Genomic DNA, 27,297 nt, shown 5'->3' with positions numbered 1-27,297 from the left:
ATATATATATTTTTTTTTAAGATTTTATTTATTTATTCATGAGAGACAGAGATAGAGGCAGAGGGAGAAGCAGGCTCCATGCAGGGAGCCTGACGTGGGACTTGATCGCTGGTCTCCAGGATCACACCCTGGGCCGAAGGCAGGTGCTCAACCGCTGAGCCACCCAGGGATCCCCTAAAGTTAATATTTTAAAGGGTAGTTATGAAAACTGCGTAGATAGCTCTGGACCAAGTTCAAATAGACATGGAAGACAGGTCTGTAAAGCATTGCACCATAAAGTTTGGAGATATTTGCTTTAATCGTCTCATCTTTTTCTTCTGCATCTTCGTGCCCCCCTCCTTTGTTTCTTCTGTAACTGAACATCAGGAACTGGGGCAGTTATCAGTTTACTGCAGCTCGGCTCCAAATCTACCCTTTATTGCCTGTTCTGCAACAATGAAGCTAGGCCCTCTTGTAAACATTTCTCCTTTGCCAGATGGCCTAGTGTGAACCTTTGCCAGTGGAACGCACTGGAGAGGCACTGAGGAGGGAACCCTCCCCCCTTCTGCTGTGCTCCGCTCTGCGAGCTCCTGCGGCAGGAAGCTCCTGGCCCTTGTGGTGCTCAGCAGCCACCCTTGTTTGGCACTCCCTTGGGTGGCTCTCCGGTGAGTCTTACTGGCACAGTACCTTTCCATGGATGGCCTCCCAGCAAGTTCTGGGATATGGTACCTCCCTGCAGATATGGCACCTCACAGCAGATTCACAAGTGCCACTAGTGCAGCATTTCAGTTAACTTTTTTGACATCTAATGGACCATGGTTGTGGCCTAACAAAATCTGGCCCTAAGCCTGAGGGAAATGGGGCATTTTAGGTTTGGGCTGGCCTCAGGCCTAGGGTTAGTAAGCTACTCATATAGATACTATTCTTGTGTTTTTTTGTTTTTTTTTAATTCTTGTATTCTTGAGTTTTTTATTGCTTGGTAGCAAATCATTATTATTTCTTGTTAGAGTTTGTGATGGTTAATAGTTATGTATCAATTTGGCTGGACCATGGTGGTCAGATATTTAATCAAAATCATTCTGGGGATGGCTACGTGGCTCAGTTGGTTAAGCATCTGTCTTCAGCTTGAGTCATGATCCCAGGGACCTAGGATTGTGTCCTGCTTTGGGCTCCCTGCCCAGTGGGGAGTCTGCTTCTCCCTCTGCCTCTGCCCCTCCTGCTATTCATGCTCTCTCTCTTGCAAATAAATAAATATTAAAATAGAAATATTATTCTGAATGTTTCTATGAAAACTTTTTTTTTTTTTGGTGAAATTAATATTTACATTGGTGGCCTTCAAGCAAAGCAGATTACCCTTCCATAGCTTGGGGGGGGGGTGGGGCTGAACAAATCATTTGAGGGTCTAACAGAACACTGACCTCTGAGCAAGAAAGAATTCTGCTAGAGGACTGCCTTTGGACTTGAACTGCAAGTCTTCTCTGAGTGCCCGACCTGCCAGCCTACCCTGCAGAGTTTGGATTTACCAAGTCTCTACAATTGCATGAGCCAATTCCTTAAAGTCTCTACATACACACACCATCTCTTGGTTCTGTTTCTGGGGAGAACTCTCATACATAGTTTTTTACATTATTATTATTATTATTAAAAGGTTTTGTTTATTCATGAGAGACACACAGAGAGGTAGAGACACAGGCAGAGGGAGAAGCAGGCTCCATGCAGGGAGCCCAACGTGGGACCAATCCTAGGACCCCAGGATCACACCCTGAGCCGAAGGGAGGGGCCAAACTGCTGAGCCACCCAGTGATCCCAGTTTTTACATTAAAACACCCCTTTTGGGGCACCTGACTGGCTCAGCAGGTAGAGAATGCAACTTGATTTCAAGGTCATTAATTCAAGCCCTACAGTGAGCATAGAGCTTACTTAAAAAAATAAAAATATAAAAATTTAAAAAACACCTCTCTTCAAATAGCTGTGTGGTTTCTGTCTCTTGATTGGACACTGACAAATCCTCATCCACATATGCAAATGCCTACTAAGCTTTTCTACTGGGATATCTAACAGGTATTCTAAACTTAGGTCCAATAGTAAGCTTTTTTTTTTTGTTTTGTTTTTACCTTTTAAAGATTTATTTAAAAGAGAGAGGGAGGAGAGAGAGACAGCATGTGGGGAGGAGCCAAAGGTGAGGGAATGAAGTAGACTCCGCTAAGCCCAGGGCCTGATGCGAGGCTTGATCTCATCACCCGAGATCATGATGTGAGCCCATATCAGTAGTTGGATGCTTAATCAACTGAGCCACCAGGTGCCCCCAAAACATAAGCTTTTGATATTGATCCTAACTTGTTTCTCCTGCACTTTCCCAATTTCAGTAATGCCTGGAACCATTTTCAGTGAGGAGGCCTTCTCTGGCTAACCCACTTATAATTGCAGTCCCCCTCCAGGCAGCCCTAATCACACTTTCAATCTCTTCTTTGTTATCTTATTGTTAACTACAATGTGTATTACTTCTCATGTTTATTGTGTAACTCTTCCATTAGAATATAAAATCCAAAAAAAAAAAAAAATTCTGTAACAGCAGGAATTTGATGTTTAAAATGCCATGTGTGAAAATAAAAATAAAATGCTAGGTGTCCATAACTTAATGCAACGATTTAAGTAATGCTTACAGTGAGTAGCCAATGAATCTTTGCTTTCTATTTTTATCGTAGACTATAATGGTAGTTATGTTTGAGTGTTTTTAAGAAATCCTTCCCTTGGGACGCCTGGATGGCTCAGCGGTTGAGCGCCTGCCTTTAATCTGGGGCATGATCCTGGAGTTGCAGGATCGAATCCCACATCGGGCTCCCTGCATGGAGCCTGCTTCTTCCTCTATGTCTCTGCCTCTCCCTCTGTGTCTCTCATGAGTAAATAAATAGAATCTTAAAAAAAAAAAAAAAGAAAAAAAGAAATCTTTCCCTTTTCCAGGTTCATAAATACATTCTGTATTTTCTTCTAAAACGTTTGTTTTTCCTTTTTAATTTAGGTTATTAGGTCAAGAATTGATTATTCTGTATGGTGTGAAGTAGTTTCAAAAATTTTTTTAAAACCATTAACCATTTCTGGATAACCAGTTGCACAGCAGGCTGTATGTTTACTATATAATGGTTTCGGTTTGTTTCTCTACTTTTGAAGTCCCTTGCCGCTCAGTATTAAGATTGTATAATAACAAAGCAAAACAAAGTATCAACCCCACAGTTTTATTTGTAAAGAACAAAGCATGAAAAGTCATATTTAAATGTACTCCAAAACCTGAAAAACCCACGTCAGTTTCTCTGATATGTATGTTAAAGTGCTTGATATCACAATACTCTTTAAATTTTATATTATGTTCAGATGAGGAAAAAAAAAAATCCAGTTCTGATGCATTGTTAACAATACAAAGAAACACAATATAATTTAAATGCAGAAATGTTCATTTTTTAAAAAGATACACAGGGTACATTTATACAGGGTTCAAGTGTAACACAGAGAGTTTTTTTCTATGTTTAACACCCTCATTTGATTGACAACAGAACTCCTTACCATACCTCTCTACTGTCAACAAGATTTGGTTTGGATTAGACCGGAGCCACATACATATACATTCAGGAAAATGGATGAAGTGAGATTCTCTCCTACCATAACCCAAGGATGCCCTGGGTTCCTTCAAATGAGGAGAAACTTTTTGATACATATTTTTTCTCACTCTGGTGTCAACTGCTCAATGTGATACATTTCTGGAGCTAAGCTTTACTCTGTCCTTGAGAGGATGATCAGCTCAAGGAAGATCTGGGAGTAGGAGTTTCTTGGATTCCTCCGATCACATCATCAGCACTCTTTTCAAAAAGGCTTGGAAATCCAAGAGATTTATAAATGTGTTTTAATAGGAATAAGGGACCTAGAAGCTTATTATTTGTTTCCATCTCCTTATAAGCTAAATGGTGGTGTAACAACCTACTTATGTAAGGAACAGGGAGGGGCTTCAAAACAAACTGATGACTTTGGGAACAGGATTCACTTTATAAAAGTAGAGAGGAGCTCGAGACCATTCTCAATGAAGGTGTGTTAATACTGAAATATAAATAGCTAAGGTTCAGATTGTCCTTTCAACATAGTGAAAAGGATAGCTTCTGCAAACCTCACAGAGAAAATACTCACAATTCTCAAAATGAAAATCTACTGAAAGATCATAAATCTTAGCAGAAAGAAGATATTTCAATTAAGCGCTATACTCTCAATGCTGTCAAATAAATACTTCCCTGGGGATCTGAGGTCCTCGTCTGTTGCCTCATGTTTCAAAATATCTTAGAGGTGTCAACATAGACTACACATAAACTGTTAAGTATAGTCTCTACCCCTCTTTCACTTAAATTCACATACCACAGTGCTTTATTTCAAAAAAAGGAAAAACAAGCAATTCAGTATTTCCCCTGTATCATTCACGTAGTGTGACAGTTCATTACAATTCTTTTTTAAAAACGCAGGTTAAAGTAAATACCACAGAGTCACAAAGGTTCAAAAACGTGTGAGAGGTTTAAAATAAATTTTAGAGGCAACTGCAAACTTTTGCACATTTCAGGTTTCTTATATCAAATTCTTGATCCCAGTGGGAAAGAGGAAGAACTTTTGTTCCCTGTAGGCCAACCAGAACCCCACTTTATGCCACTCCACACTGAGCCTGGGTCATCTTTAAGGTGCTCGTGAGCCCCAACCAGGGCACTGCTTTCCAGTGTCACACGTAATATACCAACAACAGTGTCGTGCCACCGTCGGAAAGCTTCCCATTAGGAGGTTTGGGACATTTGGAAAACACTTCGAAATCAGATGTTTCAAGAGGGAACATTTTTGGCAATGATTTCATTTCATTTCATTTTATTATTATTATTTTTTAATCGATTATTTCATTTTAAAACAATTTCCTCTCAAGCTATTATTATGTGAAAATACTAATTATGGTTCCAGGCATTACTTTTAATTTATTCTGAGGAAAAAAAAGTCAATTATAAAATTGTTTTTTACTTAACTTTAACTTTGAGGTGTGATTATGAAGCAACATACTAATTCAAAAAATTAATATAGCAAAAAGGATACCTCTAACTGGGTACGGTCCTTCCAAAAGTTAGCTATATACACTTATTCTGGTAAGGGTTCTGCTACTGTCCTGTTCAAAATATCCTGGTATTGGCTTAGAGACAGTGATAAGCCACATAAGAACGAAGTCTTATTTCTTCAGAGTTGTTTCTTTTGTGACCTCAAACTCTGCATAAGCATCCTTTTTATTCATTAGCTTGGATCCTAAGGACTTTTTGTTTCCAAATATGAAATTTCTTCTGAAAGCCTGAGATTTACCATAACTGGCCAATATTCAGAAGAATGGGCTGTAGGCTATTCAAGCAGCTCACAAGGAGGTCCCTACCTGTTTGGAGCCCTGGCTGTATCACTGGAATAAGTATATGGGCTTCCAAGGGGACCAATTTAGAGGGCCCAGCATTCTAGAGGATGTGTCAATTCTGGTGTGACTATTTCTTTTGAAATTGGTCATTTCCACTGTTATGGTCATACTACACAAAGTGGGATAAGGCTTTAGGTATAACTTTTTTGGGGGTACTACTTTTTAATGTAATGTTTTTATTCACAGGCCCCAAATCCAATTTTGCTCCCAGTTTTTATAACAGCTATAATTCTCAACCACTTGAGAACAATCTGTTAAAATGAATGTTAATTCTTATAAACGACTATTATAAATGAATATTAACACGTATTTACTAGCTGTTTGGGTGGATCCAGGGGTAGAAAGACTATTAACATGAATGCCTCTGAGCTTTGGTGTAATAAAAGACATGAGTTCTAGACTCTTGCGTTGTCACTGATCAGCTGTGGGGCTAAGTATTTAACCTCTCTGATCCTCAAGTGTACCCATCTATAAAACGATGACTCAATGCTAGCATGCTAACCTAGGTCATCTCTCAGCTGCCCAGTGTGTGCCAGAAATACGGCCTTATGAGAAAAGTAGTAAGAATAAAACTCTGCACTGATCATTCTATGGTTTCTGATGACTGCAACACAAGAACCCTGTGGGAAATAGGTCTGGATGCCTCCCATGACAGACTTTCCACGTCCCTGGAAGAGCTACACCAATGCAGATACCCTTTTGCCCCAGGAGAACAAATCTCCAGTCTACCCAGGTCACCCAGAATAATCTTCTTAAACCCTTTCCATGGGTTTCTAAATGCTGCCTTCAACTCCCACACTGCTCTGCAAGTACTAAGTCACATATTAAAAGGGGATGCGCCTTGGTTACCCCGGCCGAATACAGTGTTTGATAAAGGGAGTGAGGCACTTGTTTCATTACCTTCTTCCTCAAGGAAATAAGGGAAACAACACTGCTGGCTAAAGCCCAGGACCCTCAAGTTTCTACAAAGGTCCTGAGAGGCCATGGCTTTGCTTCTCAGCCACAACTGGGAATAAAACCCAGAGCTCTGCTGAGGCAATTTCACTGCTAACAACGTGTGAATGCCTAATTAGTTACAGGACCTGCCATAAATGAAGACTTAAGGTAATGAGCTAACACCACATTTATTTAACTTCCTTATAAAATACCAAGCTGGAAAGTTACAATGTTTGGTCTTTCAAAACTGTTGCCTCTTGTTCTGCTTCCATTTTTGTCCATCTATGCTTTCCTAGCTGTTACCTTTTCTGGGCCAGTTGTTTTATATTATTACCCCTTCTTAAAAAGGAACACAGAACTTGCCCTGAAACACCCAGAAAGGGTTCATTCTTTCTCTTTCCCAGTTATTTGCATTATCATGGTCAACAAATACTTTCACAAAAACATTCCAAGCTACACAGAGCCCTCCTCCTTCTTAGACATTCCTTCCATTTCCTGAGAGGGGGATGGGCTCAGGAAGGGGGGCTGCTGGAACCTAACAAAGACAGGGTTGGAGATTATCCTGGAGGTAAGGAACTGCTGCAGGGTTTAGATGGCCAAATTAGCAGTCCAGAATCAAACTGCCGATTGCAGTTCTTATAACTAGGAGATCAACACTTTGAAATTCACATCTCTTCAAAGTACCTCACATAACAAGAATAAAAATGCCAAGAATGAAGCTAGTCTAGGCTAATCTTTCCAAAGTGTAAAGAAGTTATAATCCTACAATTTAACATACTTCTCGGGGCTTTGTGTTCTCTTTCCAGTTCAGCCAAGCTCCTGGGGTCCAGTATTTAAAATATTTGAATTGTATCATTATCTTGTGCCGGTGGAAAAATTTTTCCAAAAGACTGGAAAAATGACTCAATTCAAATGTATGAAACCATGTGTAACTTAAAAATAGAAGTGAGGACTATCACATACAGTAGGTAAAGCTGTTTACATTCACAATACAAAGGATTGGACTCGCCAGGATGGATGGCGATGACATAACAATGCATTCTGGGTTCCTTTGTGATACCTGGAGGGAAAAAAAAAGCCCAACTGGGTTGCACTGTAATTACATGTTTACTGGCTTCTTCCTGGCTAGCACCACTCTTCCCCTCCCCAACTCCCAATGCGGTTGAGCTACTTATTTTAAGTCACAGGAATATTCAATCTAAGAAAAGTATCTTATTAGAGTAATATAATTTCTTAAAGAAGATAGCATATTTACACACATCTAACACATGAAAATACTCTATTTTATACTAAATTCCAGGTTCAAATGAACTACAATACAGCATTTTGCCTTGTCTGCAGTGTGAGGATTATTCAGATTGGGTAATACTGCATGATGCCCCTGCAGTGACTCACTACCTTGTCAGACAAGTCCAAATCAGTCCCCATAGCTGGGGAAGGTTCAGGAACAAGGGGTCTGGACTGAGAGTTTCTAGTCATTTGGGTTACACATCCACTCCTTTGATGAGTGATCCTTCCAAGACTATGGTGAAGTCCTGAATGGTCTGCAGAATGCGGATGAGAGAGTTGACAGTCATGCGGTCTCGCAGGAGGGCACTTTCCTCGTACATTCGGGTAATGGCAGGACACTCAGCCAAGAGTGGGATCCACTGTGGGAGCAGGCGATCCCTACAGATTCAAAGAAAAAGAAGTCCTGAGCCCTGCTGACCTTGCTGCAGAACACACATATGAAAGATTTCAATGGGAAGGAGTAGGGCTGGAGGGAGCAAAATCTAGGCAAGTTCTGAGGTCAGCAGAGAGGAAACCAAAGTCAAGAATTTGGAAATTGCTGGTTAAATGTCATTTTGTGTTTCTTTTTTACTAGGGTGATACTCAGACATCTGTGGCAAGGTATGCCCAAATATACTGACTCTTTGGGAAGAAAGACTGACTACATTAAACAGTTGGGATTAGCATTAAAAAAAAAAAACTGACACAATGTAACAAGGAACAAAATCAAAGCAGAAAAATACTAAGTAGATTTTACAAACCAAAATAGGGGTTGCACTGGTCTAATAAGTCAGATCAGTAAAGAGATAAAGGAAGATAAGGATCATGTTCAAAAGGAATTTTATTTTTAATTTTTAAAAAATATTTTATTTATTTGAGAAAGTGCACAAGTGAGCATGAGTGGGCAGGTGGAAAGGGGGGAGAGGCAGAGGGAAAGGGAGCAGCAGATTCCCAGTTGAGCAGGGAGCCCAATGTGGGGATCCATCCTAAGTACCCTGGGATCATGAGCCAAAGGCAGATGCTTAACCATCTGAGACACCCAGGCGTCCCTCCAAAGAAATTATATTTCTCTCTCTCTTTTTCTTTTCTTTCTTTTTTTCTTTTTTTCTTTCTTTCTTCTTTCTTTTCTTTCTTTTCTTTCTTTCTTTCTTTCTTTCTTTTCTTTCTTTCTTTCTTTTTTCTTTCTTTCTTCTTTCTTTCTTTCTTTCTTTCTTTCTTTCTTTCTTTCTTTCTTTCTTTCTTTCTTTCTTTCTTTCTTTCTTTTTCTTTCTTTTCTTTCTCCTTCCTTCCTTCCTTCCTTCCTTCCTTCCTTCCTTCTCTCTCTCTCTCTCTTTCTTTCTTTCTCTCTCTTTCTTTTTCTCTTTCTCTCTCACAAGAAACACACAGAGAGAAGCAGATACATAGGCAGAGGGAGAAGCAGGTTCCCTGTGGGAAGCCTGATGTGGGACTTGATCCCGGACCCAGGATCACGCCCTGAGTCGAAGGCAGACGCTCAACCACTGAGCTACCCCCTCAAAAGGAATTTTAAAAGCATAGCTGAAATTGGCCCCTTTTATTATGAAGAAATACAGAACTTAGTTCTATAAACCAGTTGTTCCAGGAGGATAACATCTCAACCTCTGGTGTGTCTTGACGTTAATTATCTGTCACTAAGTATCTAAGACATCTTTACTGAGCATCTCTCAATATGCCTTTCCCCTTCCCCCTCCCCTTTTTAAAAGTTTTTGTATAGTCTCTACACCCAACGTGGGGCTCGAACTCATGACCCTGAGTTTAAAAGTCACATACTCTTCTGACTAAGCCAGCCAGGCACCTTACAACATGCCTTTCATGACAAGAGCAGCCATAACCAGGCCATCCTGAATCTCTTGTTGGGGCTCTAGGGCTGCAGAAAGAAACAAACACGCAAAGATAACTTAATCTTTTTCTTGGGGTGCTTGGGAGGCTCAGTCCGTTAAACGTCTAGCTCTTGATTTTGGCTTAGGTCGTGATCTCAGGGTTGAAATCGAGTCCCGTGTCAGGTTCCACACTCAGCTGGTAGTCTGCTTGAGATTCTCTTTCTCCCTTCCCCTCTGCCCCTCCCTTGTACTTTCTGTCTCCAAATAGATAAATCAATCTTAAAAAAAAAAATAAAACAAGCTTATTCTAAAGGTCTATGTGTTTCATTTCTTACAACTGTGATAGTTGTTTTAAAATGAATGGAATTTACAGCTCCTGTGCATCATTTTCAAAAAATAAATGGATAGGGAATTGTCTTAAAGAGAAGACTTTATATAGTTAAAGAAACAGGCTCCACGCAGGGAGCCTGATGTGGGACTTGATCCTCGGTCTCCAGGATCAGGCCCTGGGCTGAAGGTGGCGCTAAACAGCTGAGCCACTGGGGCTGCCCTAGAATGTTACTAAATTTAAAGCAACATGGTGGTATACTGTAAATATATATGCATCTGCTGGTGTGTCAAATTCCTTACCAAACTACCTACTGCCTATCTACCTACCTTTGGAGCCAGTGTAGTAGAATGGTTCAGAGTCCTCAAATGAGACTGGGTATAAATCTTGGCCCTGCCTCTTTCTGGCTGTATAACCTTGGGAAAGTGGGATCCCTGGGTGGCGCAGCGGTTTAGCGCCTGCCTTCGGCCCAGGGCGCAATCCTGGAGACCCGGGATCGAATCCCACGTCGGGCTCCCGGTGCATGGAGCCTGCTTCTCCCTCTGCCTATGTCTCTGCCTCTCTCTCTCTCTGTGTGTGACTATCATAAATAAATAAAATTAAAAAAAAAAAAAAAAAGATAACCTTGGGAAAGTTTGTTAACTTAGCTGTGCCTCATCTATTTTCTGTGTTCTCATCTACACAATGAGGTTACCAGTTGCTACTTCAGGTAGTGTGGTAGTGAAGTGATAGGAGGATTAAATGAGAGAATGAACGTAATACATTTAGCAAAGGGCCAGCACGTAGCAAGGATCCAATAAACAGTAGTGTCATAATAAAACTAGGAATGAAAGAAGCCACGGGAGAGCTTTGGAAGGAGCATGATACACCCTTCTAGATTCTTGTCCAACACATAACAAAGATAGGGAAATTCAAGAATTGGCTTTATACCGTGTTCCAAGGCAAACTAAAATCTGGAATTTGCCGTCCTTTCCAATGTTCCTGGGTGCAGTATTAATAGCATTTACATAGTGGCAGAAGGTCTTGCAGGATGATTTCTGAATAAGGACATCATCTTCATTGTCTAGAATCTGGTCAGTGGTTTCAAAATAAGCAACCGCTTTCTCTGGGGAAGGGAGTCAGAATGATATCACAATACACATTAATACTTCATGTACAGAAAGAGTAATCACTTAGTTTATTTTGGAAATAGTAATGATGCTTTGCATTATAGTCCAGAAACCAAAATCATTACTTTATCATTGGTTTCACAAGGAATTATAGAGATCCATGTTTCCCAGTGGAACAATATGCTCCCAGGAGTTTATTTTCTAATCTAGACCACATTCCAAAAGGATAGAAAGTTTACTCTCCTTAGAATACCTTCAAGCAATGGAAATTGCCAAAAAAGAAAAAAAATGGACTCCTCTATCAAGAATCTTCTAGGAGTAACCAGCCAATACATAGTAGCCATTAAGATGGTGCCCTCTGTTGTGGTTATAGAATGGCTAATACTTTGCAACAAAATCCTTGAAATGGAACTGATTATTGGGGGATGGAGGTGACTGGGTGACGGGCACTGAGGTGGGCACTTGATGGGATGAGCACTGGGTTTTATTCTATATGTTGGCAAATTGAACACCAATAAAAAAATAAATTTATAAAAAACAAAAAACAAAGAAATGGAACTGATTAGGAAATCTGAGGAAGAGATATGTATGCATATCAGAAACAGGAGCAGTAAGATTCTAGGCATTCCAAAAGAAAAAAAAAATCACTCCTGGAGGCCTAGCTCTGTCAACCTTTTCTTTGTCTAAAAATTCTAACTTGGATAAAATCAACTACTTCATCTAGACCATATTTACAAGACACAAAATGATTAATCACCCCTCTAAAAAAACTAGGAATTCTAGAAGAACCGCATACCAAAATAAAGATTACAAAGCTTATTTAGCATGCTGGAGCAGCACACTCCAACAGAACTTTGTGTGATGAATGAAATGTTCTATAACTGCAAGGTTCAATTTAATAGCTCCTAGGTAAGGCAGGTGTGACTAAAGAAGTGAATTTTAAATTTAATTTAAATTAAATCAGTTTAAATTTAAATAGCCACATGTAGCTAGTGGTTACCAAACTGAACAGTATTAAGCTAGAATAATCCTTCTAAAACCTAAGTTATATTATGTCACTCACTCCTGACTCAAAGCCTTCTAATGATTTCCTATTTCAATCATGATAAAGACCAAAGTCCTTCCAACGGCCTAGAAATTCCTCAAGCACCTGGCTCTGGCAGTAAACAGCCTTCTCTCCCAATATCCTCTAACTCTGTCTCCCTCACTCTGCCCCAGTCACACTAGTCTTGCTATTCCATGAAAAGGCCAAGCACACTTTCACCTTGGGACCTCTGCCCTAGCAGTTCTCCCAGCCTGCAGTGCTCTTTTCTGATATCCACATGGCTTGATTCCTCAATTCCCTAAAAATCTGTGTTCAAATGTCACCTTGTCCACAAAGCATCTAACTGCCCCACTTAAGAGCACTCTCCACTCCATGTCCTGTCACTCTGCTCTATTTTTTTTCAGATCAACCATCGCCTTCTAACATACTAGATGAATCACATACTTGTTGTGTCTTTGTGTATTGTCTGGGTTCCTGCCCCCACTAGAATATAAGTTTGTCAACCATAGCAATTTCTGTGTTTTACTTATCTCTAGATGTGTTATCTTTCTTTTTAAAGTAAGCTCTATACTCAATGGAGGGCTTGAACTCATGACCCCGAGATTAAGAGTCCCATGCTCTACCAACTGAGCCATCCAGGTGCCCCCTGATGTATATCTCAAGCATCCAGAATAGTGTCTGGAATATTATGGACACTATAAATACTTGCTGACTGAATGAAAAGCTAATTTGATATTTATTTCAAAAAATGTACTCCATTGTCACTAACTTTTATTTGCTTTAACTCCTGGATCTTTGAGTTTTCTAAGAAACGTTTCAGTGACCTTATAACAACACACATCTGCTTTGATTTACCTATGAAGTCCCAGATGAAGACATTCTTGTGAAAGATGCGGGCAGATTTGAACCCATGATGGAAGACTTGTTCAAGTGCCACAACCAGTCCATTTTCTCCACACAGCAACACCGTGAGGCTTCCTCTCTGTAAAGCGAAATATGCAGTGCCAAAGAATAATCTGCTGCATTTATGTTTAAGAAGACACTAGAGAAACAGGTGCTGAGTGAGGGCAACGATGAAGCATGTTTTGTAGCTATTACAAAGCTTACAAATAAAAATTAACATGCCCTCTCTACTGCCTTATGTAATATGTATAAAAATGGCTTTAAAATCCTTTATATTAAGTGTTATAGACTATCATACCTCTTTTTCAGGTTTGTGAAAATGTTTCACAATATTGTTCACAGCTTCTCCAATTCCTTCTTGGATCTGTCCAGCATTGGGTTCTGAAAAAATAATGAACAGTGGCTGAATTCTCATGCAAGGGAAATAAACCAAAGTACTATGGGGTATCACCTGTGTCCACCCATGCAGGAAACACTTCACCACAGCAGGCTGGCTTGTCAGGGACTCTGTGAAACTTGCCTCAGGCCAGTTTGGCCAAGTGGGAGGCATCTTGGCACAAAGGAAAAGAATCCAAGAGACCCTTAGATTCAAATCCCAATCTTGCCACTTGCAATCTATAACTTTGGTTAAATGTCTAACTTCTTCTGAGTCTGAATTGCGTTAACCTAAAATAGGGAAAATATACATCTCATGTGTCACTGGATAAAGTGAATGAGATATGACAGATGTCAATCCCTGGCATGGCACCTGTCACACAATGCTAGCAAGCCCCTGGATCTGAGGAGTGAGATGGGAAAGACCCATAGCATCATTCCTTAGGTATCTCCTTAGCCTATCTACCTGAGTCCCTTATTGGGCAAAGAAAGGTTTGTGAAGCTCTGAATGGCTAATCTGAAATCTGTTTTTTTTTTTTTTTTTTAAAGATTTTATTTATTTATTCATGAGACACACAGAGAGTGAGAGACACAGACACAGGCAGAGAGAGAAGCAGGCTCCATGCAGGGAGCCTGATGCGAGACTCGATCCCAGGTCTCCAGAATCACACCCTGGGGTGAAGGCGGCGCTAAACCATTGAGCCACCCGGGCTACCCTGAAATCTGTGTTTTTGCTATTGTGCTTTAAGTAAAGGGAAGGGGTGCCTGGTTGGCTCAGTTGGCTAAGTGTCTGCCTTCAGGTCAGGTCATAATCCAAGAATCCCAGGATCGAGCTCCACATTGGGCTCCCTGCTTGGCAGGGGAGTCTGCTTCTCCCTCTACTCCACCCCCTGCTCATGTTCTCTCATTTTCTTTCTCTCTCAAATAAATAATTAAAATCTTTAAAAAATAATAAAATAAAGGGAAGAGGACAGCCAGGTATACTGAGGCACCTAAAGCCCAGAACTGCTTCCCTTTCTGGCTACTCAGTCCATCTGAGCACTGCTTCGTTTGCCCTGCCTGCACACTCTCAGGCCCTGTTCTTTTTTTTTTTTTTTTTTAAGATTTATTTATTCTCTCACAGACTGAGAGAGGGGCAGAGACATAGGCAGAGGGAGAAGCAGGCTCCCTGCAGGGAGCCCGGTGTGGGGCTCGATCCTGGATCCCGGGGTCATGAGCTGAGCAGAAGGCAGGTGCCCAACCGCTGAGCCACCCAGGCATCTCTCAGGCCCTGTTCTTGAGGGAGGTGTGCTGGGCTGCTTGAATGGGACCTAAATTGCCTTTGCCTCCCTAACCCCAAGAATGGTTAAGAAGAAAAAGGATTTTAGGGACAAAGTAGGTAACAAGAGAAAAATTAAATATTTGATAATTTCTTGTGGTGATTAACTACTAAATTTAATACATGTCATACCATAAAGGACAAGCTACACATTCTAGTGTTTAAGAATCTTTGTCATACTGCTGGAGGATTTCTCACATAAAACACTCTTCAGGTAAAGCTCAAGTTAAGTTTTTTCTATACCAATAATGATTGAAGGACTGACTGATAACTGTGGCCTCTTCAGCTGCTAGTTATTTTTTTTCCTTTTTCTGAATATATATATTTTTAATTTCTTAAAGTAATCTCTTTGCACAGGATGGAGCTTAAACTCATGACCCCATGATCAAGAATCATATATGATCTGACTAAGCCAGTCAGGTGTCCCTGTTTCTCTTTTAAACATGCAAATCTATTTTGAAAACTTTTATTCATTCTAAAACAGCACTGTACTAATCAGTAGTATTTTATTTTATTTGTTTTTAAAGATTTCATTTTTTACATTAATCCCTACACCCAACATGGAACTCAAGATCAAGGTCTTATGCTCTACTGATTGAGCCAGCCAGGTGCCTCTAATCAATAGTATTTTAAAACTCATTATTTAAAATTTTCTACTCATTGGAGGCACCTGGCCTTCGACTTGGGTCATAATCTCTGGGTCCTAGGATCCGGCCTGCATCGGGCTCCCTGCTTGGCCAGGAGTCTGTTTCTCTCTCTGCCCTCCCCCTGATAAATTCTATCTGCCCCCTCAGATAAATTAATAGAATCTTAAAAAAAAAAGAATTTTCTACTTATTGAGTAAGGAAAGGAAATATGACCAAAAGTGGGAGATAAGGCCTCTCAAAACAGTAATGTCCCACTTAAACTGGGACTGTTTTAGAAGTTGTAATAATTTGGATGGACTGGGTTGAAATCTCTCAACTTACTCTTTTAAGTAAATTTAGGATTACATACAATAAATTCACCAATTTTAAGTGCAATTTGATGAACTTTGATAGATGTAATAGTCATGCAAGCACCACAATCATAATGTAGAAAATTTCCACCAACCCCAAAAAACTCCCCATGCTCCTTTTTGGTCAATCCTCTTCCCTAACTCTCAACTCCTGGCAACTGCTGCTCATGCTTTCTACCATTATTATATTGCCTTTTCTAGAATTTAGTATAAATGGAACCGTATAGCACCTTGTTCTTTGTTTCTGTTCTCTTTCACATACAGTAATGCTTCTGAGATTCACCCATGTGTTGTTAGACGTATCAAGTTTGTTCATTTTTATATGTTGCAGAGTGGCATGCCACTGAGTAGATACAGCATGCTCTGCTTATCCACCATTCCCCAGCTGGTGGATACTGGGTTGTTTCCATTTTTGACTAGTATGAATGAAGCTCCTATGAACATCTGACTACAATCTTAGTGTAGCTACATGTATTAATTTCTCTTGAGTAAAAGTTTAGGAGTGGGATTCTGTGTCAAGTGTATGCTACCGGTCCGCATGTCTTTATAAGAAACTGCCAGACTATTTTTCCTCTTGCATTCCCACTAGCAATGTCTGAGCATTCTGCTGCTCTCCATCCTTACCAGTATTTGGTGTTACCAGTCTTTGTAATTTTAGTTTTTCTAGTTAGTGTGTGGTGTCAAGTTTACTTTTGAAGGCAACAAGGAATTAGGAATCAGGGGAATAATTGGAGAAAGAATAGGGGGGATTTTTAGACTCTATCATTCTAATAGTTAATATATCACCATATGCTAATATATGGATAGGGACGGAAAATACCCAAGGAAACCTCTTTGTTGGTAAACTAAGGAACTCTCAGGTACTGTTGTTATTCTACCTACGGCTTTACTGTCCATGGCTGAAATAAAACCACTTCACTGATGAACTTCTATAATTTTTCACTAAATCCTACTTGCCTGTTTTAGTTTTCTGTGGCTCCTGTAATAGATTACCACCAATGTGTTGTCTTAAAACAACAGAAATCTATTCTGTCATAGTCCTGAAGTGCCACAAGTTGGAAATTATCACCAGGCAGAAATTAAGACAGGGCCACACTCCCTCTGCAGGCTTCATAGAAGAACACGTTCCCCACCTCTTTAAGCTTCTGGTGGCTGCTGGCATTCCCTGGCTGGTGGTTGGATCACTCCAATTTCGGCCTCCCTAAGAATATGTGTGACTGCATTTAGGGCCCACCTACACAATCCAGGATAATCTCCCTATCCCAAGGCCCTTAACTTAATTACATTTACAAAGATCTTTTTTCGAAATAAAGTAACATTTACTGATTTTGGGGATTAGGATCTAATACCTTTGGGAGACATTATTCACCCTACTAACGCTCACATAAGCATAAATTGGAAGTTTATGGTAGTATTAAAAATGGCATATGTGGGCAGCCCAGGTGGCTCAGCGGTTTAGTGCTGCTTTCTGCCCAGGGCGTGATCCTGGAGACCCAGGATCAAGTCCCACATCGGGCTCCCTGCATGGAGCCTGCTTCTCCCTCTGCCTGTGTCTCTGCCTCTCTCTCTCTCTCTCTCTCTGTCTCTCATAAAAACAAAAACAAAACAAACAAAAAAAAAGGATGTGCACAGCATCCTATCCACAGAAGTCACTCCTTTATAGATTTTTTTTTAAAGATTTATTTATTCATTCATTCAGAGAGAGTGAGAGAGAGGCAGAGACACAGGCAGAGGGAGAAGCAGGCTCCATGCAGGAAGCCCGATGTGGGACTCGATCCCGGGTCTCCAGGATCACACCCCAGGCCGCAGGCGGCGCTAAACCGCTGCGCCACCAGGGCTACCCAAGTCACTCCTTTATAGTATTTTATTACTTCTGTAGGAAGATAGGGGTGGGGAGAGGAATTTTTAGATTTTCTCTTAGAAAAAGGGGTTCTGAATAGTTAGATATAGCTCTTTGGGAGTATTGTAATATGAACTGTCTTTATTCCTTAAGGTTTTTGTTTTTAAAGTACAATCTACTGTACAAGGTGGGACTTGAACTTACAACCCCAAGATCAAGAGTTGCATGCTTTACTGACTGAGCCAGCCAGGAGCCCTTCCTCCTTTAGGTTTTAGTCAAAATATTACTTACCCACATTTTCATAGCTTAATCAAAACAGCATACAGTTTTTATTTTTTATTTAAAAGCTATGATTTTTCAAAAGATGTTATTTATTTATTCATGAGACACACACAGAGAGAGGCTGAGACACAGGCAGAGGGAAAAGCAGGCTCCACGCAGGGAGCCCAATGTGGGATTGGATCCCAGGACCCTAGATCACACCCTGAGTCAAAGGCAGATGCTCAACCACTGAGCCACCCAGGTATCCCTTATTTGATTTTAAAATCTAAATTCTTCAGGCTTTTTTTCAGAGGGGGGATTGTGAATCTTTTATTTTAAAAAATATTTTATTTAAATTCAATTTGCCAACATATAACACCTAGTGCTCATCTCATCAAGTGCCCTCCTTAGAATTCTTCAGGCTTTTAATTAAATTCTTGCCCCATTTTTTGTTCCTCTCTCCTTCCTTTTCTTTTAAAAATTTTATTTATTCATGAGAGACAGAGAGAGACAGAGAGAGGCAGAGACACAGGTAGAGGCAGAAGCAGGCTCCATGCAGGGAGCCCGACGTGGGACTGGATCCTGGGACAGGGATCACGCCTTGTGCCAAAGGCAGACGTTCAACCACTGAGCCATTCAGGAGTCCCTCTGGAGTCCTTCTCCCTCTCTTTTTCAAACTGTTTGCTCAAATTAATTTTCCTTAGCTTTCTTCTTTTTAATCTATCTTACTGCAATTCATTAATGCAACAGTTTCCTGTGAAATGGCTGCATGATGCCTGCAACATCTGAGGTACACTGAAAATTTAACAATAATGATGGTACTTACTCGTAGTTTTTCCTGTCAGTGAAGTGATGCTCAGTCTCCGAGCTGAGGTGGGGGATTTCTGCTGGGGTGGAGTCCGACACTGCTTTACCAGGTCCTCATCTGCCACTGAGGTCATCAGTTCCCCAATAAGGATCCTTTCCAGGCTTCCATCATCAACGCCTTTCCCCAGCCACCGCCCACATGGGAACCTTGTAGGTCAGAAAAACAACTCCATCACCAACCAGTATTTTACTAGTTTTAGTCCGAATTTTTAAAATATTTATTTATTTATAAGAGACAGAGAGGGGGAGAGAGAGAGAGAGAGAGAGAGAGAGAGAGAGGCAGAGACACAGGCAGAGGGAGAAGCAGGCTCCATGCAGGGAGCCAGACGTGGGACTCGATCCCGGGTCTCTAGGATCACGCCCTGGGCTGAAGGTGGCACTAAACTGCTGCGCCACCCAAGGTTGTCCTAGTCAGAATTTTTTAAATGACACCATGGATGAAACCCATCATTTTAGTGCCTATGGGTTGTTTTCTAAATTTTAATTTTAAAATTTCAGACACACAGAAAAGTAGAGAGTATTGTATAAGACACTCAGATTCTTATCACCTGACTTAATGTTTTGCCATATGCTTTGTTTTTATTTTGTGCTGAAGTATTTTATTTCTTTTTTAAAGACTTTATTTATTTATTTTTTGAGAGAGAGAGCACAAGCAGCCTGAGGGGCATAAGGGGAAGCAGGCTCTCTGCCAAGCAGGGAGCCCAATGCAGGGCTCGATCTTGGGACTCCCGGATCATGACACAACCTAAGGGCAGTGGCCCAACTGATGAGCCACCCAGGCGTCCCATATGTTCAAACATTTAAAGTCCACTTCACACATCAGGGTATTTCACCCCTAAAGCCACTTCAGTATGAATCTCTGAAAAATACATTCTTATACAGCCAGAAATTAGAGGCAGACACAGGCAGAGGGAGAAGCAGGCTCCATGCACCGGGAGCCTGACGTGGGATTCGATCCCGGGTCTCCAGGATCGCGCCCTGGGCCAAAGGCAGGCGCTAAACCACTGCGCCACCCAGGGATCCCTCCTCCCCCCTTTTTAAATCAGAGTTATATCAATCTTTCTTTTCCAACACTTGTGGACTAGGCATTCAGAGCAAACACAATCGATTTTTTGAAAGTTTTTTTGGGGCAATTTTGTATTACATAAAAAGTAAAACTAAACAACCCCAAAACCTAAACTAAAATTATGAGGGCAGTGAGAAAGCTTTAGAAAGAAAACAATTCTTTTTTTAAAGTTTATTATTATTTTTTTTAGTAATCTCTACACCCAACAGGGGGCTGAAACTCACGACCCTGAGATCGAGTCACATGTTCTTCTGACTGAACCAGCCAGGCACCTCAGAAATAAAACAATTCTTCAACCTTTTCTTGTCTAAAGTGTCTCAAAGAAATAATTCTGAGTTCTCAAGGACATTTACTTACCTGTACGTATGTCCTGTGATCTCATTTCTGACCATGACACAGTCCACTAGCCATTTGGCTAACAGTCCTGAGTTATCATGACCAATCTGAACGGTGGTCAGCTTCCCCAAGTTCTGGCACTGTAGGGACAGGACCAGAAGTTATTCAGAGCCTGATTCCACATCCACTACCTTTTAGCTTTAGTCGTATATTTTGGTTCCATATAATTTAATAATTGCAGAGGACCATCCTGCATAATGTGCTCTTCTTTCCACTAGAGAGATATATTCACATCTAATATATCCCATCTAATGAGACAAGTAGGACACATAGGGACATTATCAAATGAGAAGACTGTACAAGGTGCTAAACTAGAGATGTAAATACGTACTAGAAAAACAATGGAAAAGGAAAAATTATTTCTAACTGGGAACCCAGACTATGTGCCTTTAGGATGAGAAGAATTCCAAGAAGTGGCAAAAGAATGCTATTTAGATTCAGTTACAGTGAGGTCAGGAAAACGACTACAGATATTAAAAAAAAAATACTGACATGGCTATTTTTCTGTTTCTAATAAAATGCCAAGGCAGAACTGGCCTTAAACCTCATCTACTAGAAGTCTTGAGGCTATCATAAAAAAAATATAGTTATCAATGTTTCCTGGCTGTTGGTGGACACGTACAAAAGAAAGCAATGATAATAGTAAAAAATAAATGTCAATTAAATTCTGACTTTATTTTTTAAAAAGATTTTACTTATTTATTCATGAGAGACACAAAGAGAGGCAGAGACACAGGCAGAGGGAGCAGCACGATGCAGGAGCCTGATGCAGGACTTGATCCTTAAGACTCTGGGATCATGTCCTGAGCCGAAGGCAGATGCTCAACCACTGAGCCAGCCAGGAGTCCTGAATTCTGACTTTTAAATTCTGATAAAATATCACAAACCACCCAACTGACTATGTATGGTTAGGAACATCAGAGCTATGAGCTCTTAAAGCCCTTGACTTCTTCGTATCAAGGTGAGAAGACATAGCCATCCAGGTGAGGGAGGATGGAAACAGAATGATGGAACTTACAGAGTTTATGTTCCATGCTTGCTAGTCAAAGAGAAGTCAAGGATTTTAATCTTTTATATGCTAAAACAGGCTCCTGGGTGTGCTATGACTGAGTGGAAACTGCTATTCCTAGACCCCCAAGGAACATGAGAACAGGACATTCAGTTAGTACTCCTTCCCTCCCGAAACAAGAACAGGTATTTGTCTTCTTCCTGCATGCCAGGATCAACACACATGTGGGTTCAAAGATAGGAGAATACTTCGCCAGGCGGGACCTGAAAACTGACTATAATATTATATACCTAAAATAGAGGTATTTTTATAGAACCATGGGGTTTACAAGCCATAAGCATGGATGTCAGCTCTCCTGTCTTTTTGTCCTTTTGTGCAGGTTCAGGCAGGGAGCATTTTACAGTAAGGAAGAGAACCACTGTGGGAAAGGCATTTACTTGAATGTTCCCTAGCTGCCCACTTCTGTGCTAGGCACCAGCAATCATGAAATGGGACCTAGCAACGCCAAAAGTATTCCACTGCAAGTAGAAAAATAGAGCTTAATAATTAAAATTATAGCAATAAAAATACAAAACCAATTACTGTGTTTAAGACCACTTTAGTTGTATACTCACAAAAACTATCCTGCATGCTTGAGTACTCCTTTATATTATTTGATTTGAGGAAAAATGAAAAAGCAAAACTGGAATCCTTGTGTAGAACTATGTATGATATTTTCTGCTAAGAAAAGTATCAGTTGAACCCACCTCAAAAGTCATTTCGAGGAGGTTTTTGGGAATCTGCATTACTCCTGTGTCTCCTAGCTCTCCTGATACACAGATCCAAGGGTTCGATGTGATGATCGCATTGCTCAGTTTTTTGATGGGGATGATCACTGACCTATATGGAATCACTGAAAGAACAATACTGAAGTTAATTAAATATTACAATAAAATACTCCTGATAATAAAGCAAGTATATATATTAATGACTTTGTTGCCTTTCACAGATAGTTTGCTCTTTATGATTTATCAATATGTACTTAAACAAAAAGCAGAGATCACCTCTTCCAGTCTAAAAAGATGAGGTCCAGTTTAAAAACCACAAATCCCAATACTTGTGTTGGTTTCTGTGCCATATATATATATCTCACCAGGTATGTATGGCATGCAGAGTATCACCATGGTGATATGCATAACCTCTACATTTATAAAAAAAAAAACAACAATCTCCGGCACTAATACCAGACCTGACGGCTATACAGAATTTTCATTAACGTTTTAAATGTTGTTCTAAAATCAAGTATACAAATGAACATGGTTACTGATATGGTTCATATGTAAAAGGGGGTGAATGACTTCTTGGGACAGTATCCCCTTGTTGCTAATTTTCTTGCACAATGTTTCAGAACGTTCCCATTCCAATTTTACAGCACAATATGCAAAGCCAAGAGTAGTAAAAACAATGCCATTCTGGACAAAACATAAAGTCTATAAACCACAATTTGGAAGGCTATTAAGGCCACTCAGGTACAAGAGGAGTCCCGGGGAAAGAAAGATGTGTGAAACCTTTTCCTTAGGGTCTTCAAAAGGCACACCACTAGATGTCACTGTCCTATCACTGTCTTTTGCTCAGAGTAGCAAGATAAAGTTAGAAACTGCACATTCCTTTCATCCTCTTTTAAAAATGGGGATGGCTCAAACACACTGGAGCATTTTTATCCCTCAGAGTCATATTTGTGTTTGTTTTTTTTTAAAGCAGGGTAGAATCAATTTTTGTTGGTATCTTTGGGATTTCTGCTCATTTAGTCAGAAGAAGAGGTATTAGAAGCCCTCCTTCAATGACCTATACATAGGATGATACATATCTATTGGACAAGGTGCCCAGATACAGCCTCAGAAAAATGAGATCATGGTTGAGTGCACTCTTAGATGAGGAAACTGAATGGGATAAATGGTTCATTTCCCTAATTTTACACAGACGACTTTCTTTATGTTGGGTGAATAACCTCCCTTTCGCCTTTTTATTTTGACCGAAGGAAAGGAAAATGTCAGAGGAAAGGCCGAACTTTCACGGTTTAGTAATCATCAGAATCAAATGGGTTTTGAAACTGAAAGCAGAAGAGGTTAGTGCAAGACTTTATTTTAGGTGCCAGAGGCTTCGCTCATTCCTTTCACTGAGAGGATTAGAAAAGCTACGAAAAAAAAAAGGGTTTAAGGTCAACAGTTCTGTGGCTGCAAAGGGACCACAGATGCACAACAGTGATTACATAAAGTATAAAAGGACTAATATTATTAAACTTAAAATATTTCTTTCATGAAGATCTTAATTCCTTGAAGTTACTTATATGAAATCTACAGATATGAGTAGGGTCTTAGGAGTCGTCCTACCTACCTCTGCTATTTCTTCTGTTTTAAAACTGTACATAACATCTTAGCTTTTTTGTTTAAAGATGTATTATTTGGAAGGATTAGAGGTGGTAGAGGGAGAGAGAATCTCAAGCAGACTCCCCACTGAGTGGGGAGCTGGACATGGGGCTCAATCTCACAACCCTGAGATCACGACCTGAGCTGAAATCAAAAGTCAGGTGCTTAACCAACTATGCCACCCAGGTGCTCCTAACATCTTAGCTTCTTATACCAGCAGTAATGTATTAAACTGATTGATGGTTTAGGTACTAATGGATAGTTGACAGATATTACTGGTTGGCCCAATACCCCAGTTTAGCTCCATTTTTCCTTGTCTGCCTCTATCAGAGACTAGAAAGCCAAAACCTACAAAATTTTGGCCAGTGAAATGTTATATTTAGTGGGATCTCTTAGAAAATCCTGTTTTTCTAGCACAAGTGCTGCTTTTTCCTCCTTGACATTTCTTCCTTCTTCCTGCTAGAAGATGGATTGAGAATAGCCATCTTGTGGCCATGAGGTGATGAGCACTCACTGAGGACTGTGTAGGGAGAGAGGAACACAGACAGACCCTGGTTCCGTGAACATACTGTAGACTATCTTGAAACTTATTATATAAGAAATATGAAACTACCAATTTGTTTAAAGCACCATTTTCCAAGTTTCTGATTCTTGTAGCTAAACACAATTCCTAACTCATACAAGTAAAATTTCTCCAAAGTGGGGAAGGGGAGCCACTGAACATAATAATTAGTATTGGTGAACAGAATAAATGCCCTAATTTGATTTTCTTTTCTTTTTTTTTTTAAAGATTTATTTATTTATGATATACATAGAGAGAGAGAGAGGCAGAGACACAGGCAGAGGGAAAAGCAGACTCCATGCCGGGAGCCCGATGCAGGACTCGATCCCGGGACCCCAGGATCGCGCCCTGGGCCAAAGGCAGGCGTGAAACCGCTGAGCCACCCAGGGATCCCCTGATTTTCTATCAAACACACATCTCCAGTCAGCATTTCCTCTCTCTACAGACCTACATTATTCAGTAAGGTCTTTCTGAATCATCCAAGTTTAATTATGTTCACATTACTATATGCTGATTTAAAAAATTTTATGTTTTATGTAAGATATTGGACCATTTAATAAAATATTCCTTCTTCTTCTTCTTCTTTCCTTTTTTAAAGTAAGCTTTAGGCCCAGCATGGGGCTTGAACTCATGACCTTGAGATCAAGAGTACCATGCTCCACTGACTGAGCCAGTCAGGTATCTCTAATCAAACATTCCTTTTTAATATTCATTCCATTTCCTACTGGAGACTAGGCTTCCTGGGAAGCAGAGAGAGTCAGAAATCAGCATAAGGGATGTTGTTCCTGGGAAGACCATATGCCTGCGAGAGAAGTTGAGCTTGTTGCAGTCCCAGTGAAGTCCTCAGTGGATCCCAAGGTTAAGTTCTCAAAAGCGCTTGGCAGTCCTAGGATGCTGGCTTGCCTTGCTAGGAGGGATCATCTTGGGCAGGGGTTCGGGGTGGTGGATAGTTTGTTCTGGTGAGGCACTCCCCACAGGGGCTGACAGCTGATGGCTGCCTTCCCACAGCACTCCCAGCTGCTGGGGCACAACCTTCATTCCTCAATAGAGGTCTGGAGCCTGCCTCACTCACAGTGTCTATCTCACTGTACTATCATATATCTCACTTTTAAAAACATAAACTCTATTCCATTAGTCGCCTGAGCAACTCTTCACTTAGTAGCCAGTTCTCCAGACTTACTGATAGTGGTGAACACACTGGTGAAGCAGAAGTAGTCAACAGCATTGAGGGAAAGAAGATGGTAAAGAAACTGCTCTCTTTCTTCTTCACAACGTAGAAAAGCATAACGCTTATAAAGCTTCCTAGGAATGAGTACAAAATAATAGTATATTTTTCTTGCTTTTCATTATGCTTGCACTAAAAACAAATACTTAGTAAAAGCCAAATACATTAATTTTACTTTTGGGACTCAGTCCTAAGAATATAATATGAAATATGGGCAAGGTTTACTCATAGATATCCACTAAAATGTTATTTGTAAATGGAAAAATATATCATGATACATGCATACACTGGAATACTGTATGAGCATTAAAAATAAAGTTTAGGAAAAGTTTTAATAACAACAAAACTACTATTAAAAATAGTAATTTTTATTAAGCACTTACATTTAAGCACTTTCCAAGTGTTTTATAGTTATCCATACATTTAATTCTCATGATTACCCTATGAAGTATCAGTCTATTAGCATTTTCATTTTATAAATTAGGAAAACAGAGATACAAAAAAGTTAAGTATCTTGTCCAAAGTCATTCAAATAGTAAATAACAAAGGCAGTATTTGAACAAAGGCATTCAGTCTTCAGAGCTTGAACTCTTATGATATAATGAAATGTTTATAATACACTAAGCTAAAAAAAAGGATGATACTCGGGAGCCCAGCTGGCTCAGTCAGTGGAGCATGCAACTCTCAATCTCAGGGTTATGAGTTCGAGCCCCATGTTGGGTATAGAGATTACTTATAAATAAAATCTTAAAAAATAATAAAGTATGATACTGAATTGTAAATCAATATAATCTTAACTAAGAGAGCATGCATAGAAGAAAGTACAGAAGAAAATATCTGAGATATTTACTATTTACCTTTATGTAACAGGATTTTTTTCTTATGCATATATGTATCTGTAAACTCTGTGCCACACATGGGGCTTGAACTCATGACTTCTAGATTAAGAGTCGCATGGCTCTGCCTACGAAGCCAGCCAGGCACCTCCAGGTGCCCAACAATTATGCAGAAGGATTTTAAGTGATTATTATAATTTTCTTCTACTTTGGCCACAGTGGCCATGAATGGCTTATAATAGGCAGGGATGGGTAAGGGGAGTAACCAGTTTCAGAGAACAAGATCAGATTCATAGGCTATATTTCACTTTGCATTTTTTATCAAACTCTTTGGACATTAAAATGCTTCGGGGGTAAGCAACCCAATGTGTTATGATGATGAGACTGCAACACACTATCAAGTTTGAGATCTTTGCTGAATTTTTTGCATAGCTTTGCTCTAAAGACCTAAGTCTTCAGCCTTCAAACTAGCTCTTATATATTATGTAGATGATGCATTTCATCAAAGAGTATTTCTTGATGGAGTAGAGAGAAACCTATCAAACAGTTAGCAATGAACTAACATGCACTTGATTGCTTTCCTGGCTCTGACCTATTGAATGTAAACATTGGTAAGACTCTCAGAAGAAACATATTAAGGCGGACTTTTTCTTTCTTTCTTTCTTTTTTTTTTGCTACTTAAAGTTTTGTTGTGATCTTTACAATATTATATGAGGTTTACATATATTCAAACTATCTTTTGGATGTTACTGTCAGCCTGTGTTAGTTTTTTTTCTGGTTGAGAACAGAGCAATCTGGCCTTCGGATGTCAAGTTCGGTGTGTCCTCACAGGTAAAATCAAATACTATGTCAAACAACAGATGTTCCAAAGCACATGCCTGTTAGAAAGGAAGAATGCACATGCACAGGAATCAGCAATTCGTGAAGAAGCCAGTTTGCCAGCTTATGCAATTTACTTTGCAGACACACAAGTCACAGAAGAAAAAATTTCTAAGAGGCTATCTCTTACTTGGTGAGTAGCTGGTTGGAGAGCAACTGCTTGAGATGCTGTGACAAGAGCTTCTTTTCTAGAGATAGTCTTATCCATGCTCGAGCTCGTCCGACGTCAGTCTTGATCTCACTCATGTTCTGAATATGCCTACAGAACAGTAGCAACAGCAGAGATGTAGATCCTAAGATCTTGGGCTGGAAAAGAACTAAAGCATTACAGCACTTTGTGCAGAACACTTCTTTCATACTTAGCAGAAGTGTGAACGGGTGATTCAC

The 27,297-nt window shown here is 40.0% G+C and overlaps 1 protein-coding gene across 6 annotated transcripts in view; it reads right to left on the bottom strand.

Annotated features, from left to right (window-relative positions):
* Positions 1 to 3,196: 3,196 nt before the first annotated feature.
* Positions 3,197 to 27,297, bottom strand: part of DENND5B (DENN domain containing 5B) — a 199,561-nt gene continuing 175,460 nt past the window's right edge. For all 6 annotated transcript variants that reach the window (XM_025455527.3, XM_025455528.3, XM_025455529.3 and 3 more), the window contains 9 exons: positions 27,041 to 27,169; positions 25,151 to 25,272; positions 21,750 to 21,895; positions 19,956 to 20,074; positions 18,492 to 18,679; positions 13,173 to 13,255; positions 12,827 to 12,953; positions 10,748 to 10,922; positions 3,197 to 8,050 (listed from right to left, as the gene is read on the bottom strand). In XM_025455527.3, coding sequence (XP_025311312.1) covers positions 7,867 to 8,050; positions 10,748 to 10,922; positions 12,827 to 12,953; positions 13,173 to 13,255; positions 18,492 to 18,679; positions 19,956 to 20,074; positions 21,750 to 21,895; positions 25,151 to 25,272; positions 27,041 to 27,169 — 1,273 coding nt within the window. In that variant the 3' untranslated portion in view covers positions 3,197 to 7,866. The remainder of the gene's footprint in view (positions 8,051 to 10,747; positions 10,923 to 12,826; positions 12,954 to 13,172; positions 13,256 to 18,491; positions 18,680 to 19,955; positions 20,075 to 21,749; positions 21,896 to 25,150; positions 25,273 to 27,040; positions 27,170 to 27,297) is intronic.

The sequence above is a fragment of the Canis lupus genome, chromosome 27 (genome assembly GCF_003254725.2).
Source record: "Canis lupus dingo isolate Sandy chromosome 27, ASM325472v2, whole genome shotgun sequence".
NCBI classification, from domain to species: Eukaryota; Metazoa; Chordata; class Mammalia; order Carnivora; family Canidae; genus Canis; species Canis lupus.
This window is presented reverse-complemented; position numbering and strand designations above follow the sequence as displayed.